Below are 13,499 nucleotides of genomic sequence, written 5' to 3' on the forward strand. Positions count from 1 at the left end.
GATAACCGCTCATATTCAATAAATAATTTCATATTATACTGACTGTCTAACAAATAATATATTATTTTCTCCATACATAAAGTTTTCCATAGTATCAGAGGTAAAATCATTTTAAAATCTTATGCTTTTAATCCTAAAATCCATTTGAATTTGGGATTTGTAGAAGCATATGTAAAATTATTAGGGCTATTTTGAATTTCTATTAAGTAATTGTAAGCATACAAATTAAACCTACCTCATCTGTATCCTTAAGATAATGGAAAGGTCTACTAGATCTTGATTTTAGATTTTCTTCTGGTTCTAAAGAAACAAATAAGATAATAGTCCTTACCTTAACAGAGATGCTGTGAGGATTAAATGAGATAATAGATGTAATAAACTTAATACAATGTCTAGTATTCATTCAGTCAATAGCTATTTGTTGATCATGCATGCCAGGCACTGGTGTTGAACTCTGAAATTGTGATTCCTTCCCAATGATGCATACATTTTAGTGGGTAACACAGAAAATAACAAAAAAACAAAGGAGTGAATAATTATAAATTGAGAACATGCTGTGACAGCAACAGATTTTTTTTATAATTTAGATAGGATAGTTGCTATGTACTGAAGGTTTGTGTCCCTCCCAAAATTTGTATGTTGAAGCTCTAATCCTCAATTTGACAGGATTTGGAGATGGGCCTTTGGGAGGTCATTAGTTTTAGATGGGGTAATGAGGGTCGAGCCCCCATGCTGGGATTAATGCCCTTATAAGGAGAGACATGAGAGATGATGTCTCTTTGCCATGTGAGGACACAGCAAGAAGGCATCTGTCTGAAAACCAGGAAGAGGGAGGGCCTTCCCCAGAACCTGACCATACTGGCACCCTCATCTCAGACTTCCAGAACTGGAAAAATAAATATTTGTTATTTAACTCACCCAGGTGTTGGGTGAGGGGACTGACAAACAAAATGGATGCAGTCAGGCTCCCTCCCAGCAAGCCATGTGGTTTCAGGGCAACCCTAGATACAGAGTCCCAGGTGACCCTAGATACATCGTCCTATGTAACCTTAGATACGGCGTCCTATACAACCTGTAGATTGTGATTGATTAGAGTACCTGGCCTTAAGCCACTATTATGCACCTTGTTATAAGAACAGCTCCACCTGTGCAGGCTGGGGGAGCTGGAACTGTGCCTGTGCCTTGCTGTATCCTGCTATGTCTGAATAAAGCTATGTTGCATCTGCCCACGGCTCCTCGCGTATTCTTCCAGCTGCCAGAACCGCGCACCCCAAACTTCGGTACCCCAAACTTACAGAACACCAGGTTATCGTAGTTTGTTATAACCGCCTAAACTAAGAGAGAAATTGGTACTGAAAACTGGGGTGCTCCTGGGACAAAAAATAGAAGTGGCTTTGAACTTGGGTCATGAGGTAGAGGCTGAAAGGGTTTTGATGTGCATGCTAGGAAAAGCCAATATGTTCATGAAGGGATTTTAAAGGCAACTCTGGTGAGAACTCAGAAATAAAGAGGAGAGCTGTAGAGAAAGCTTGATCTTCTTAGAGAATACATAATCATGTGCAGAAATGTTGGTAGAAATATGGATGGTAAAGGCCATTCTGATGAGGTCACAGAAAGAAATGAGGAACGTGCTATCGGACCATGGACAAAAGGCTATCTTTGTTATAAAATGGCAAAGACCTTGGCTGAATTGTATTTGTATTCCAGTATTTTGTGGCAGGTAGAACCTGTGAACAATGAAATCGGATATTTAGCTGAGATTTCTAAGCAAAGTGTTGAAGGAGCGGCTTGGTTCTTCCTTACTGCATGCAGAAAAATGCAAGAAGAGAGAAAAGAACTGAAGACAAAATTGTTAAGTAAAAAGGACCAGAACTTAAAAATTTGAAAAATTTTCAGCCTGTTCATATCACAAAAAAATGAGAGAGTATGTTAAAAAGAGAACACTAAAAGTGTGGTGGACTGACCATTTGTGAACTGACTGTGTGAACCACAGACTGAATCAGCTACCCCAGCAGAGACACTGTCAATTTGAACTTCAAGGGATGGAGAAGGGATAAAATGAAGGAAGGCTCTTAGAATTCTTGGGTTTTTCAAAAGTTAGATTTGGAAGAATAGCAGAGAAATCAGGCAATTTGAGACAATGTGGAGTCAAGGAACCTCAGTCAAGGTTGATGAGAATGATGCAATTGAATGTTAATGTCAGAGAAAGAAAAAGGCAACACAAAACACTCAAATTCTCTGAGGATCTATAATGCTAGTTCCTAGCTCACAGATTCCTTAAGTTTCTAGGAAAGTAAGTTCCTTTACTTTATAGTTCTTGTAAAATAAGTTTCTACTAAGCGACATGTCTATACTTGATTGATTTTTTAAAAACAATAGCAAGGAAACTCTTAGGGTTGAACTGAGAGGAAACTCAGATTTTCTTTCCAGGAAAATATATAAACATAAAAATATATTCTTAATTTGTGAATTATATAAATTGTCCATTCTAATATTTAACATCTGTTCCTCTTAGGAAATTCTTCTTTATAGCTCACTAAAATCTTTCACACTGCTAACCCATGTACTTTCAAGCAAATGCTTTCAATGGAGACATCAAATTATCAAGTTTTATGACACACATTAATAAATATTAAAGTATATGATAAAAACACGCATTAATAAATCAAAGGAGAAGTAAATATGTTACATAAAGCATTACCTATTGACTTGCTTTCTTGATTTTTTATATTTGTTGGTACAGAGTGTATTCTTAAATTTAACTTTTCAGAATCACTCTTTCTAGGTTTAGGCTCATTTTTGAAAGAGACATATCTGGAAGAAAGAAAATTAATCTAAATTAAAATAATCAGAAAATTTGTAAAATTAATCTATAAGACGAATTTGGAGAAATGTGGCGAAGTCTTAGTTATAGATTCGGATGTTGTTTGTTGTAGCAATATATTACAGTATAAAGTATAAGACATTGGGATTAATTAAGCAGGAACTGAATATATTAGTGATAATCACTTGAAATAGAAAGAGACAGGAAAATGCTATTGTCATAAAATTGAGGGCACTCCAGAAAACTACTTTTCAGGAACTGATTAACCCTTTTAGAAAAATATGCTGGGAAATTATTAAAAGAGGTATTGAGGACATTGTCAGGCTTGAGTCAAAGTGGTGGGACATGGAGTTAGAATCAATTCAGATATCAGAATAGTATACCAGAACACAGTGTTTGTAAACAAGAATTTTTCTCCACTAAATTGTTGACTGTTGATGATATGTAAGAAAGTTAATGGTATTATATAATTCATGATATTTCTGACCCCTAAATGCTTGTTACCCATGACTCGGTCCTCAGACATTCAGACATTCACCTTTAGTTGATATTACCCAGTCCCATACTTTAAATAATACCTACATGCAGGTTTATAGTCTATACCCCATACTCTTCCCTGAGCTCCTGAAATTACATATCCAGCTGGTACGTGACTTCTGCATTTATATGTATTATAGCCATTTCAAACTTAACGTATTCATAACCAAATTCTTGCTTCCACTTCCTTCCCAGTCTGTTTCTCACCCAGGTTTCCCTACCTCCATTCAGCCAGAGGCTCAGGCCCAAAACTCTGCAGTCGTCTTTGATTTCTCTTTCTCTCATTCCTCATTCCCAATTTGTTGGCAAATCTCACTGGATCTTTCTATGAAATATATTCTAAATCCAACCACTTTTCTTATTACTTCTACCCTAGCCCAAGAACCTTCATCTCTCACCTGAACTATTTTTATACGTCTCTAGCCTTCTCCTGTCTGCTCTCTCTGCTATCACTCTTATTCTCAACGGTCTATTTTCAATGGTGACACATGTAAAATATAAGTGTATTGTCATTTCCCTCCAATTGTTTCCTCTCTGACTGAAAAAAAACCTTTTTAAATTCTTATTGCAAGACAGAAAATTTCCCCTAATTTTAATATCGAATGCCCTTGCAGTCCTTTCTGTTCACCTGCTTCCACCCCATGTGGAAGCAGAGTAAATATTCTGGCTGTTTGGTTTGAGGAAAGCAACTTAAGCTCTCCCTTAATGACCTTGGCTCTTGCTCTTCCCTCTGCCTGTAATTGTCTTCCCACAGGTATTACAAGGCTTACTCCCTTAAGTAATAGAGACCTATTTCATAATGCCTGTCAGTCTTAATTCCTTTAATTTACTATATTTTTTCACAGCATTTGTAACTAGTAGATTTATGATATATTAATTTATTTAGTTTATTATCTGTCTCTCCACGCTATCCTAGAATGTAAATTGAGGGTGGAATCTTTATTTTGTTCGCTGTTGTATTATCAGCACCTGTAATGAGGAGCTCCAGGCCAGGGACCTGCACTGTGGAGCTCCAGGCCAGGGACCTGCACCTGGGTCTTGGATATTTCGGAAAATCCTGCAGGAGGGCCAGCAGAGTGAGAAAGGCCATTTATTACTCACAATACAAGGAGGCTTCAGCACTTTGTCGGTTAGAGCTGCAGGAAAAGGCAGCCTGCCAAGAGCAAGCAGCGTTTTACATGCGAGCAGAGAGGGGAGGAGGGAGTGCCTCCTCCCAGGAACTAGAGTCTTCCGCCACGGATGAGAGCCGGAAGTGCTGCCTAGCTAGTGTTGGGGAGGACTGGACCAGCTGTGTCCTCCAGCGGAGCAGGGAGATAATGTCCATAGGAACAGCCAAAGGGGCAGATAGTACCCATGGGAGCAACAAGAAGTGTCCTTAAGGACAAGCACAGCCTGGGGAACGCTTTGTTCATTGTCTTCCTTGGGGCTGGTGACCCAGCAGTCCTCTTATCCTCCCATGTCTGTGGAGGGGCTATGTTTGAATTAACCCCGCAGCACCTATAACAGTGACTAGCACATAGTACATGTGTAATAAATATTTGTTGAATGCATAAATTGTTTTGGAAATTTTTTATTGAAATTTCTTATAATCTTATAATCTCTGATGAGCTGTTAGTTTATTCTCTTTGGAGTTTTCTTTTCTTTCTTTTATTTTTTTGGTTGGAAATAAATTTATTTGAAGTATTTCCATGGTAAGGGAAAAATGAAATTTTTTTTATTATTAATTAATTTATTTATTTTATGGTGACATTGGTTACCGAAATCCAAAGTTTCAGCTGTACATTTTAACAGTAGGGCATATATATATTTACACTGTGTGTTCACCTCCCATAGCTAGATTTCTTTCTGTCACCACATATTTGACCCCCTTTACCCTGTCTACTTCTCCCCTTTTTCCTCTCCCCATCCTCTGGCAACTACTAGTTTATTGTCCATGTCCATGAGTCTGTTTGTTTGTCCTGTTCATTTGTTGCTTTTAGGTTTATATCCCATATATAAGTGATATCATGTGATTTTCAACTTTTTCTATCTGGCTTATTTCACTTAGCATGATTATCTCAAGGTCCATCCATGTTGGTGCAAATAGCAATATTTCATCTCTTCATGTCTGAGTAATGTTCCATTGTATATATGTGCCACAGCTTCTTTAGTCAATCATCTATCGTCAGACACTTTGGTTGCTTCCATGTCCTGGCCACTGTGAATAATGCTATTATGAACATCGGTGTGCAAATATCTTTTTGGATATGAGTTTTCAAGTCTTTGGGGTAAATACCCAGTAGAGGGATTGCTGGATCATATGGTAGATAAATTCTCAGTTTTTTGAGGAACCTCCATACCTCTTTGGGTTTTTCAATAAACAATCATTTAATCTTCATAAATAATGTTTCTGTTCCTTTCAAAACATTAAAAATTTTATTTTGTTCTTATTTAATATCATTGGCAAGCACTTCGAGAATAATGTAGTATATTAGTAAGAATAGGCATCCTTCTGTTTCTAAATTAAATGGGAATGTGTCAAGGGTTTCACCCTAAGGAAGTGGCTATATAGTTTCATTAAGGAGATAATTTTTTTATCCTTATCTTGACTCTGACTATGTGAACTTCGACAGAATATTGAATTTCTCTGAGTCTCCATCAGAGGGTAATAACTACCTCATGGGATTGCTATAAGAATTATATAAAATAAAATTTACAAATTACTTGGCAAAAGATCTGGGACATAGTAAGAGTCAATGAATGGTACTTTTTATTGTTCCTGAAATTTATTCCACTCAGTCATAGTGGAGTAATATTATTTTAACATAGTGTTGGACTCCATTATGTTAATATAGTAAGTTATTGAGTGGCATTTATCCTGTTCTTTTAGAATTGGCAACCAGGGGACTTTTAATCCACAGCTGAGTAAAAAGGAGCAATAAATGCACCGTATTCCGTAAAGGTTCATCAATATCTGAGGCTAGATATTCCCTCAGACACCAAGTAGCAGCAGAAAACTATAGGTAGTGGGGAGGAAATATCAGAATTATAAGTCATTAATTTCACAGGGTCTGCTGTGGCTTTTCCCTCTCTCCTCTGTGTGGGATGGGGCAGGGATGCTTTCTCTACAAAGTTGATGAGAGGTTTCCTAAGAAATCACTCATAAAGACTGGTAACTACAAAAGGTGGAGTCTACCATCTCATTCCTCAGTTGCACATCTGTTAGCACACTTCTTGATTTGCCCTATGTCTAGCTATATGAAAAGAAATTTAGAGAGGATGGAGGGAGGGATGAAAGTAGAGTGCAAACTTCATCCCATTGTTTGCTCTGGTAACAATGGGGGGCGCAAATGGACACTGAGGTGGTAACTAGGCAGCTTGGATATTGTATTCATCCCTTATCCAGATTGAGGACTGCCAGGCTAGGGATCTTTAGTAAAAAAAAAAAAGTAATAAAATAAACTTGGAGAGTATAGGAGTTGAAGGGGAATTTGAAGAGATATAGCTGAAGGAGACTCTCCTCGGCTGCGGAACTGGTCCCTCTAAAGAACTCTCTCACCTTTGCCCTGTTAAAAAGCTAGGCTCTTTTTTTTTTCTTCTTGCAATTATAAGGATTGTAATTTTTTGAGGACAAACACTATGTCTAATATAGAAATTCTGAGGCTCCTCTTCCCTTAGGACAAATACCACCTACCATCCCACCCCACCTCCAAATGCCTAGCACAGTACTTACTACATAGTGGGCACAGAAGAAAAACCTTTTCTCTTAAAATTGATATATGATGTATTAATTTTAGGTATACAACATAATGATTTGATATATGTATATATTGCAAAATGATTACCGCAATAAGTTCAGTTATCATCCATCACCACAGAGTTACAATTTTTTTCTTGTGATGAGAACTTTTAAGATCTACTCTCTTAGAAAAAAAAGAAAAAGCCTAGCACAAGCGAAAGTTCTTCAGAAGAAACAGTTACCCAACTAAAAAGAGACTCTTTCAGCTACACTTCTTCAAATATGCACTAGAGTATTGTAAACTATAGTCACCATGCTGTACATTACATCCCCAAGACATTTATCTTCTAACTGGAAGCTTGTACCTTTCACTACCTTCACCCATTTTACCGGCTAGGTGTTTTTATGACTAGAGTTGATCAGAAAATGATGCTGAGAAAAAAGATAGTAACAGTGGCCAGATAGGAAATTTTGCCCTTTCCCCTCCCCTTCTCCCTTACAGGGGTGTTGGTAAATATTTAATAAACTTTTCTTCAATATTGGTTAATATTTTCACTTACATTAAGGAATAACATAAAAATGAAACAATGAAGACTTATGTTAGAACTTCACTTATTCATCAATGACATAAGCTACTTTGTTGAACTAGATAATAGTTTTTGAATAGTAGAAGAATATTCTCTTAATTATTTTTTGCTATCCAAAGTATAATGGCTAATAAGCAAGACATATTTTTAAGTTTAATCTTCATCATTAATATTTTTCCCTTCACTTTCTTAAATCTAGACGAACAACAAATAAAAATTTGATTTGTAATGTTTGCCAGTTTCTACTATATAAATATTCCCATGGTTGATTACCGATGGAACATTACTAAATGTGAAATTGGGAAGAAATGTGTAGTAGCATGATATTAGTAATAGTTCCACTTTATGGACACAACAGATGTAAATAATTTCAAGACCATAGTTAATATAATAAAATATAATAAAATAATTAGAAAGTGATGAGTTTTCAGTATTATTTGTGTTTTTAGTATGTAATTAAATTTTAAGTTTACATAATTTATTTTTTAATAATGACTGTGTTTACTAACCATCTCACAAAATTCCTGAAAATTCAACAATCTGCTCTAATGAATGGGTAGGAGCTGGCTCTGCACACCACTGTTCCCATACCAGAGGAAAAATAAATTAGAAGATGGAAAAGAAGGTCAGCTACAGGAAGGAAGAATAAAATTGCTGACCATTTTCATTTTAGCTCTTCCAATGTCACTAGACTGGCTTGATGGGGGAAAAGAAAGCTTGACTAGTATATGGGATAAAAATACTAAATTGGACAGAATTTTAGTAACCAAAATGATCAGAGTGAAATTGGAGAAATACAAAACTGTTTTATGTTATATGTTTCTGAGTTGAGAATAGGCAAATGAAACAGTTAAGCTAATATTTTTAGTTTTTTTTTTAAAATCTGTATGTATAAGTGAAATTCATTAGTAGTTTTACAATTCTTGTGGCCAGACATGAAGATCAAATATATGTTTATAAAAAGTATTGAAACTCTCTTCTTTGTCTATGCTCAGAAACCATTTAAATAGTTCTTTAAAACTTTGAAGAAACTCATCCTGACAGAGCTTCAAGGTTGTACTTTTGTAAAAGATAGTTCTTTGACTACTTTCTCAAAAACTTCTACAGTTACTGATTTTTTTGTTTTCTTCTTGTTAGTGAGACTGTTTTCCCCATTTATATTTTCCCAGAAGATCTTTTATTACACTCATTTTTCAAAGCAGCATAGTTATACCAAGTACTCATTACAATTATTTCAATTTCTTCTATATCTATAGTTATAGCTCCTTCCTCATTTCTAATTTTGTGCCTCTATGATGCCTGTTTTTTTCTCTTCATTTCTCAAATTATGATCATTTTAACATTCTTTTGGGAAGTGTTAGACATACTAATTTTGCAAAATTCTTTTAAAGATTCAGTGTGCTTACGAGGAAAGCCAAATTTTGGTGGAAGCACTGAGAAATAACAGATTTTTTTTTTGCGGGGGTGGGGATCTTTCAATAAATGCATATTTAACATGATTTATAGAAAATAAATTGAATTACGTGCTAGATATTTGGTTTATAAGAGGATAAACTCTGTCCTTAACTGATATGACTTTCTTTCCTAGTTTATGTTGCTTTCTTTTTTAAAACTTTATTATATGTATTAATTTTGTGAACTTGGTTGAGGAACAGCTAAATCCTAATAATACCTAGAAGCAGACAGGCTTATAGGATAGATAAAATGGGTATATAAATAGAATTCTAAGCACACAGGGACCTGGATGAGGGTGTTTTATTCACTGAGGAATGAGACACAAGAACTTTTACCACTCAGTTTATAAAGAAGGTCAAAGTTTCTTTCATTCTATCCTCGAGCTTCTTTCCTAAAAGTAGATGTGAAGAACTATGAAAGTTCTGATATTTGACCTTTCTTACAAGCTTACAAGTTAGCCCACCAATATTTCATCTGTGCTGGCAGAAGACATAAGACTCTTAAGTTAGAGACAAAGGACTATTTATTACTCACAGCAATAGGAGTAGCAGCTTCTATGCCAGTTTTCTGAGCCCCAATTCCATAGAGCAACAATCAGAAAGCCAGAAAACACATGCACACACAATGGGTTGTTACAAGAATGAAATCCAAAGTTAGGGAGCCCAAATTTTTATAATGGACAGTAACATGCCTGCTCTTGTTCCGAAGAATGCACTATTTCTGTCTTCTAAGGCTGTTCACTATACAAACATCCTTGACAGCTAGGAACAAAGGCAGTTAGTGCCTTTGCTCATAAGATGTACAGAAATACAAGAGACCTATGGAGAATTTTCTACCAACAGGAAGAAGGAGGAATGGGGAAGACGAGCCTAGGATAAAAACTGTGTTCCTAGCACTGGGTTCTCATGTAAGGAATGAAACTTGGAATTATAAAATTTTAACATGAAATCATAAACCTGATTTTTTGTAAGTTGTACTAGTTTTGGACTACTTTATTTCATCCTCCTCAACTTCATTTTTTGGTTGTATATTTTGAAAAATTCCCTGTGAAATGACATCCTATTGCCACTAAATTAAAGGAAATATAGGTAAAAATTTTTATTTTGCATGGCATGTACTGGAATTAAGGGAAGCCTCTTACACGTTCCCGGGCTGAATCAATGAAGTGTTACTGGCACACCAGGGAAAGAAACCCAAGAGAAGGGTACAGCTCGGATGGAAGCATGTCTCTTCCCAGCTGAAAATCTTTTATGAACTACTTCCCTGGTAATTCTTTGGAATGTTTTGTATTTCAATAGAACAGCCACTGTGAAATGGAAGTCCAGAGCTTTCATTCTGACACCATGAATAATTTCAAATACATTTTTGTGCAATAAAGATACCTAGTTTGAATCATTTTATTATTCATATTTAATTTTAATTAAGATAAAATATTTCTCACAGTATGTTTCTCGGAAGAAAATATATAGGCAGATTACATTCTGAAATCTTTCATGCCCCCAAATTTGTCTCTTTTATTCTCATATATAAATGATGATTCATCCAAATAGAGGATTCCTATATTGCCATTCTGTTCAAAAGTTGAAAATGGTTTACTGTTTTCTGGACTCAGAGATGCAAATGAGGCATATGAAACTCATTTGCTTTCTTTTCCTTGATAGTTAATCATTTTCTTTCTGCCTTTGGAATTAAGTAATTTATCATAAGTCTAGCACTCAATAACCCTTTTGATCTGAAAATTCAAGTCTGTCTTCGAAAAAGGGTATTTCTAATATTTCTTTGATTATTTTCTTACCATCTGTTTCTTGCTCTCCTGATTTATGTATTAAGTACATATTTAATATGAGTTATTCTGAAATCTTACTCTATGTCTCTTTTCAATATGATTTCCATTTCATTTTTTTGTATTTTTGTAAGAGTGTGTCTCTATTTGATCTTCTAGATTAGCAATTCAGTTTACATCTAAATTCTATTTTTAATTTCCATAATCAGTTTTTGATTAAGAAATGCTTTTTAAAAAATCTCTTTTTTTTCTTGATTATTTCTGTCCTTAAGACACATATTTCCTGAAGTTGTCTTCTGTTTTTCTCTCATAAATATGACTTATTAGGAGTTTGATTCTTTTGATTCTTTCTTTTCATTTCCCTCCTTCATATGAGTCCCCCTGTGATTTCTCCTTGGCCACTCATTTCAGTGAGTGCACATTCCTTCAGTACCTATAAAGGTCAGGAAATTTGAGACTCAAGTAATATAGCCATGAGAGGTGATTATTTTGCAGTGGATCAATGGCAAACTGTCATTGGAGGGTCTCTTGATCGAGGGGGTGACAAATGCAGAAGTCTCTAGAAATGGTTCTCGAACTTCTAGCTGTATATTAGAATCATCAGGGGTGCTTTGAAAAAAAAATGTCTGTGCCCAGCCTCTTCCCCACAAGTTAAATCATGATCTCTAGGGTAGAGTTTGGAATATTTTTCAAAAGCTCTCAAGTGAGTAGCCGCTGTTGAGAAGCCCTGCTCTAGAGTCTCAGATTTCTTCCGGTATGAACAATAAGTGGTAGTCCTCTTCTAGTTGCAGAGAAGAGGAAGTGTTTAGCCCAATAGTGAAATTCTCTCCACAGAGAGTTGGAGATGAAGCTGTTATCTTCCAGAATATCATGGGACCTAAATGAGCCTGTGTCCACGTAACTGAGAAATTGTATGGGTAGGAGCAGGCAAGGCGTGAATCTGTCTCCACTCATGTAAACGTCTCTCTTTTCTCTATCCTTCTTGCTCCCACCCCACCCAACCTCCACTTACCTATTATAATATCACACTTTACCTGAGATTTTAGAAGCGATTGCCACGTGTAAACATGGCTCAAGTGTATCTCATTACTATCTTATTTTTAATGATTAAAATATACGATTGTATATTGCAAAAGTACAGCTTATATTTTTATTGTTGAGTCTTGTCATTGTTTTGAGCGCCTACTGTACGTTGGGGAATTTTAAGTTCTTCACATATGTTAATCAATTTAACTTTCACAAAAACCTGATGGGCTACATACAATTATTATCCTCAAGGTAAAGATGAGGAGACTGAGGCACAAAGAGGTTATATGATTTGTCCAAGATAACAGCTAGTAGGAAGCAAAACTAGGATACAAACCTGCAATTGGTCTGCAATAAACTCCATCCTCTTAATCTCTATGCCAAGCTAACATCATGCAGAGTATAAGATATGAATTGAACTAAAAACAGAAGTAATTTGGCTACAACTGTATTCTCTATTCATATTTAATTATCTTTTCTGTATGCAGGTTTATTCTTCTGTCATTAAACTATTTCTAAAAGAAATATTCTTTTGACAGGTCTCAATGTAGGTATATTTTAGGAAAATTATTCATTAATGAAAAGCCTCTATTAATCTAAAAAAAAATTCTTAATCTTCTACTTGCCTCTAACTTATTTTCTATTTCTTATTTACATGTGGTAAAATTGCTATTTTGACATGATAATCCAGTACAGAATGCTTAGGTAATGGAGAAATCATTTCGACTCTCTTTTAAAAATTCCTTATTCTAAGTAATTTGTTAAAGGAACTTTTGTTAAAATGAGTATAGCTCTTTTGTAAAAAGTCCAATTATAAGGAGTTGCAGAGAAGAGTAGGTTTTGTGTTTATTGAGAATTCTTAAAGACTGTATAGTCAAAAAAAAAAAAAGAGACATATTTTTGAATGATTATAAAACTCTCTGCTCATCAGGAAAGTAATCCTAGGAAGATGCTCCCAGCGAATTTTGGGTACTTGTGGCCATCACTTTTATCAGTTCTCATTTATCTAAGAAAAATGCAGAAATCCTGAGCTAATAACAACATGGAAAAGATGTCTCTAGGAGTAACTGTGAAAGAAGCCCTAAGAATTTTAACAGTTCTCAATCCTTGCTTTACGTAAGAATCATCCGGGAAATCTTTAAAAAGTAATAATGCTTGAGCCCTACTCCATACTAAAATCTGTATTATAACGAGCCCTCCACTTTTGAGAACCACTGTGTTACAGCAGTGCTTCTCATTTGTTAGTCCCTAGGAATCACTTGTGGGATCTTGTTGACTGCAACTTCTGTCTGGGATGGGGTCAGAGATTCTGCATTTCAAACAAGCTCCCATGTGATACAGATGCTTCTAGATGGAAGACCACACTTGGAATAGCAAGAGGCTAGAGGTCAAAAAGGAAAGAAGCATGCAGTTACCAGTCTCTGGTTCCAGAGGTGGCAGTTATGATGTAAAGTTTAGGCTAAGCTGAAAGCTCTGTGAATTAGATCAGACATCTTGGCTCAGTGTAGGAGTGAGGTTTGTGAGCGCTGGTGGAGACTCATATCTGAGTCATAATTAACATAACTTATA

The 13,499-nt window shown here is 35.6% G+C and overlaps 1 protein-coding gene across 1 annotated transcript in view; it reads right to left on the reverse strand.

Moving 5' to 3' along the window:
- The window catches only part of CUNH1orf141 (chromosome unknown C1orf141 homolog), a 48,400-nt gene that overhangs the window by 30,631 nt on the left and 4,270 nt on the right, over positions 1 to 13,499 (reverse strand). The window contains exons 3-4 of the mRNA XM_039838460.1: positions 2,702 to 2,814; positions 236 to 300 (exon numbers count right to left, since the gene is read on the reverse strand). Coding sequence (XP_039694394.1) covers positions 236 to 300; positions 2,702 to 2,814 — 178 coding nt within the window. The remainder of the gene's footprint in view (positions 1 to 235; positions 301 to 2,701; positions 2,815 to 13,499) is intronic.

Source organism: Pteropus medius, unplaced genomic scaffold (assembly GCF_902729225.1).
Source record: "Pteropus medius unplaced genomic scaffold, Ma_sr-lr_union100, whole genome shotgun sequence".
NCBI lineage: Eukaryota > Metazoa > Chordata > Mammalia > Chiroptera > Pteropodidae > Pteropus > Pteropus medius.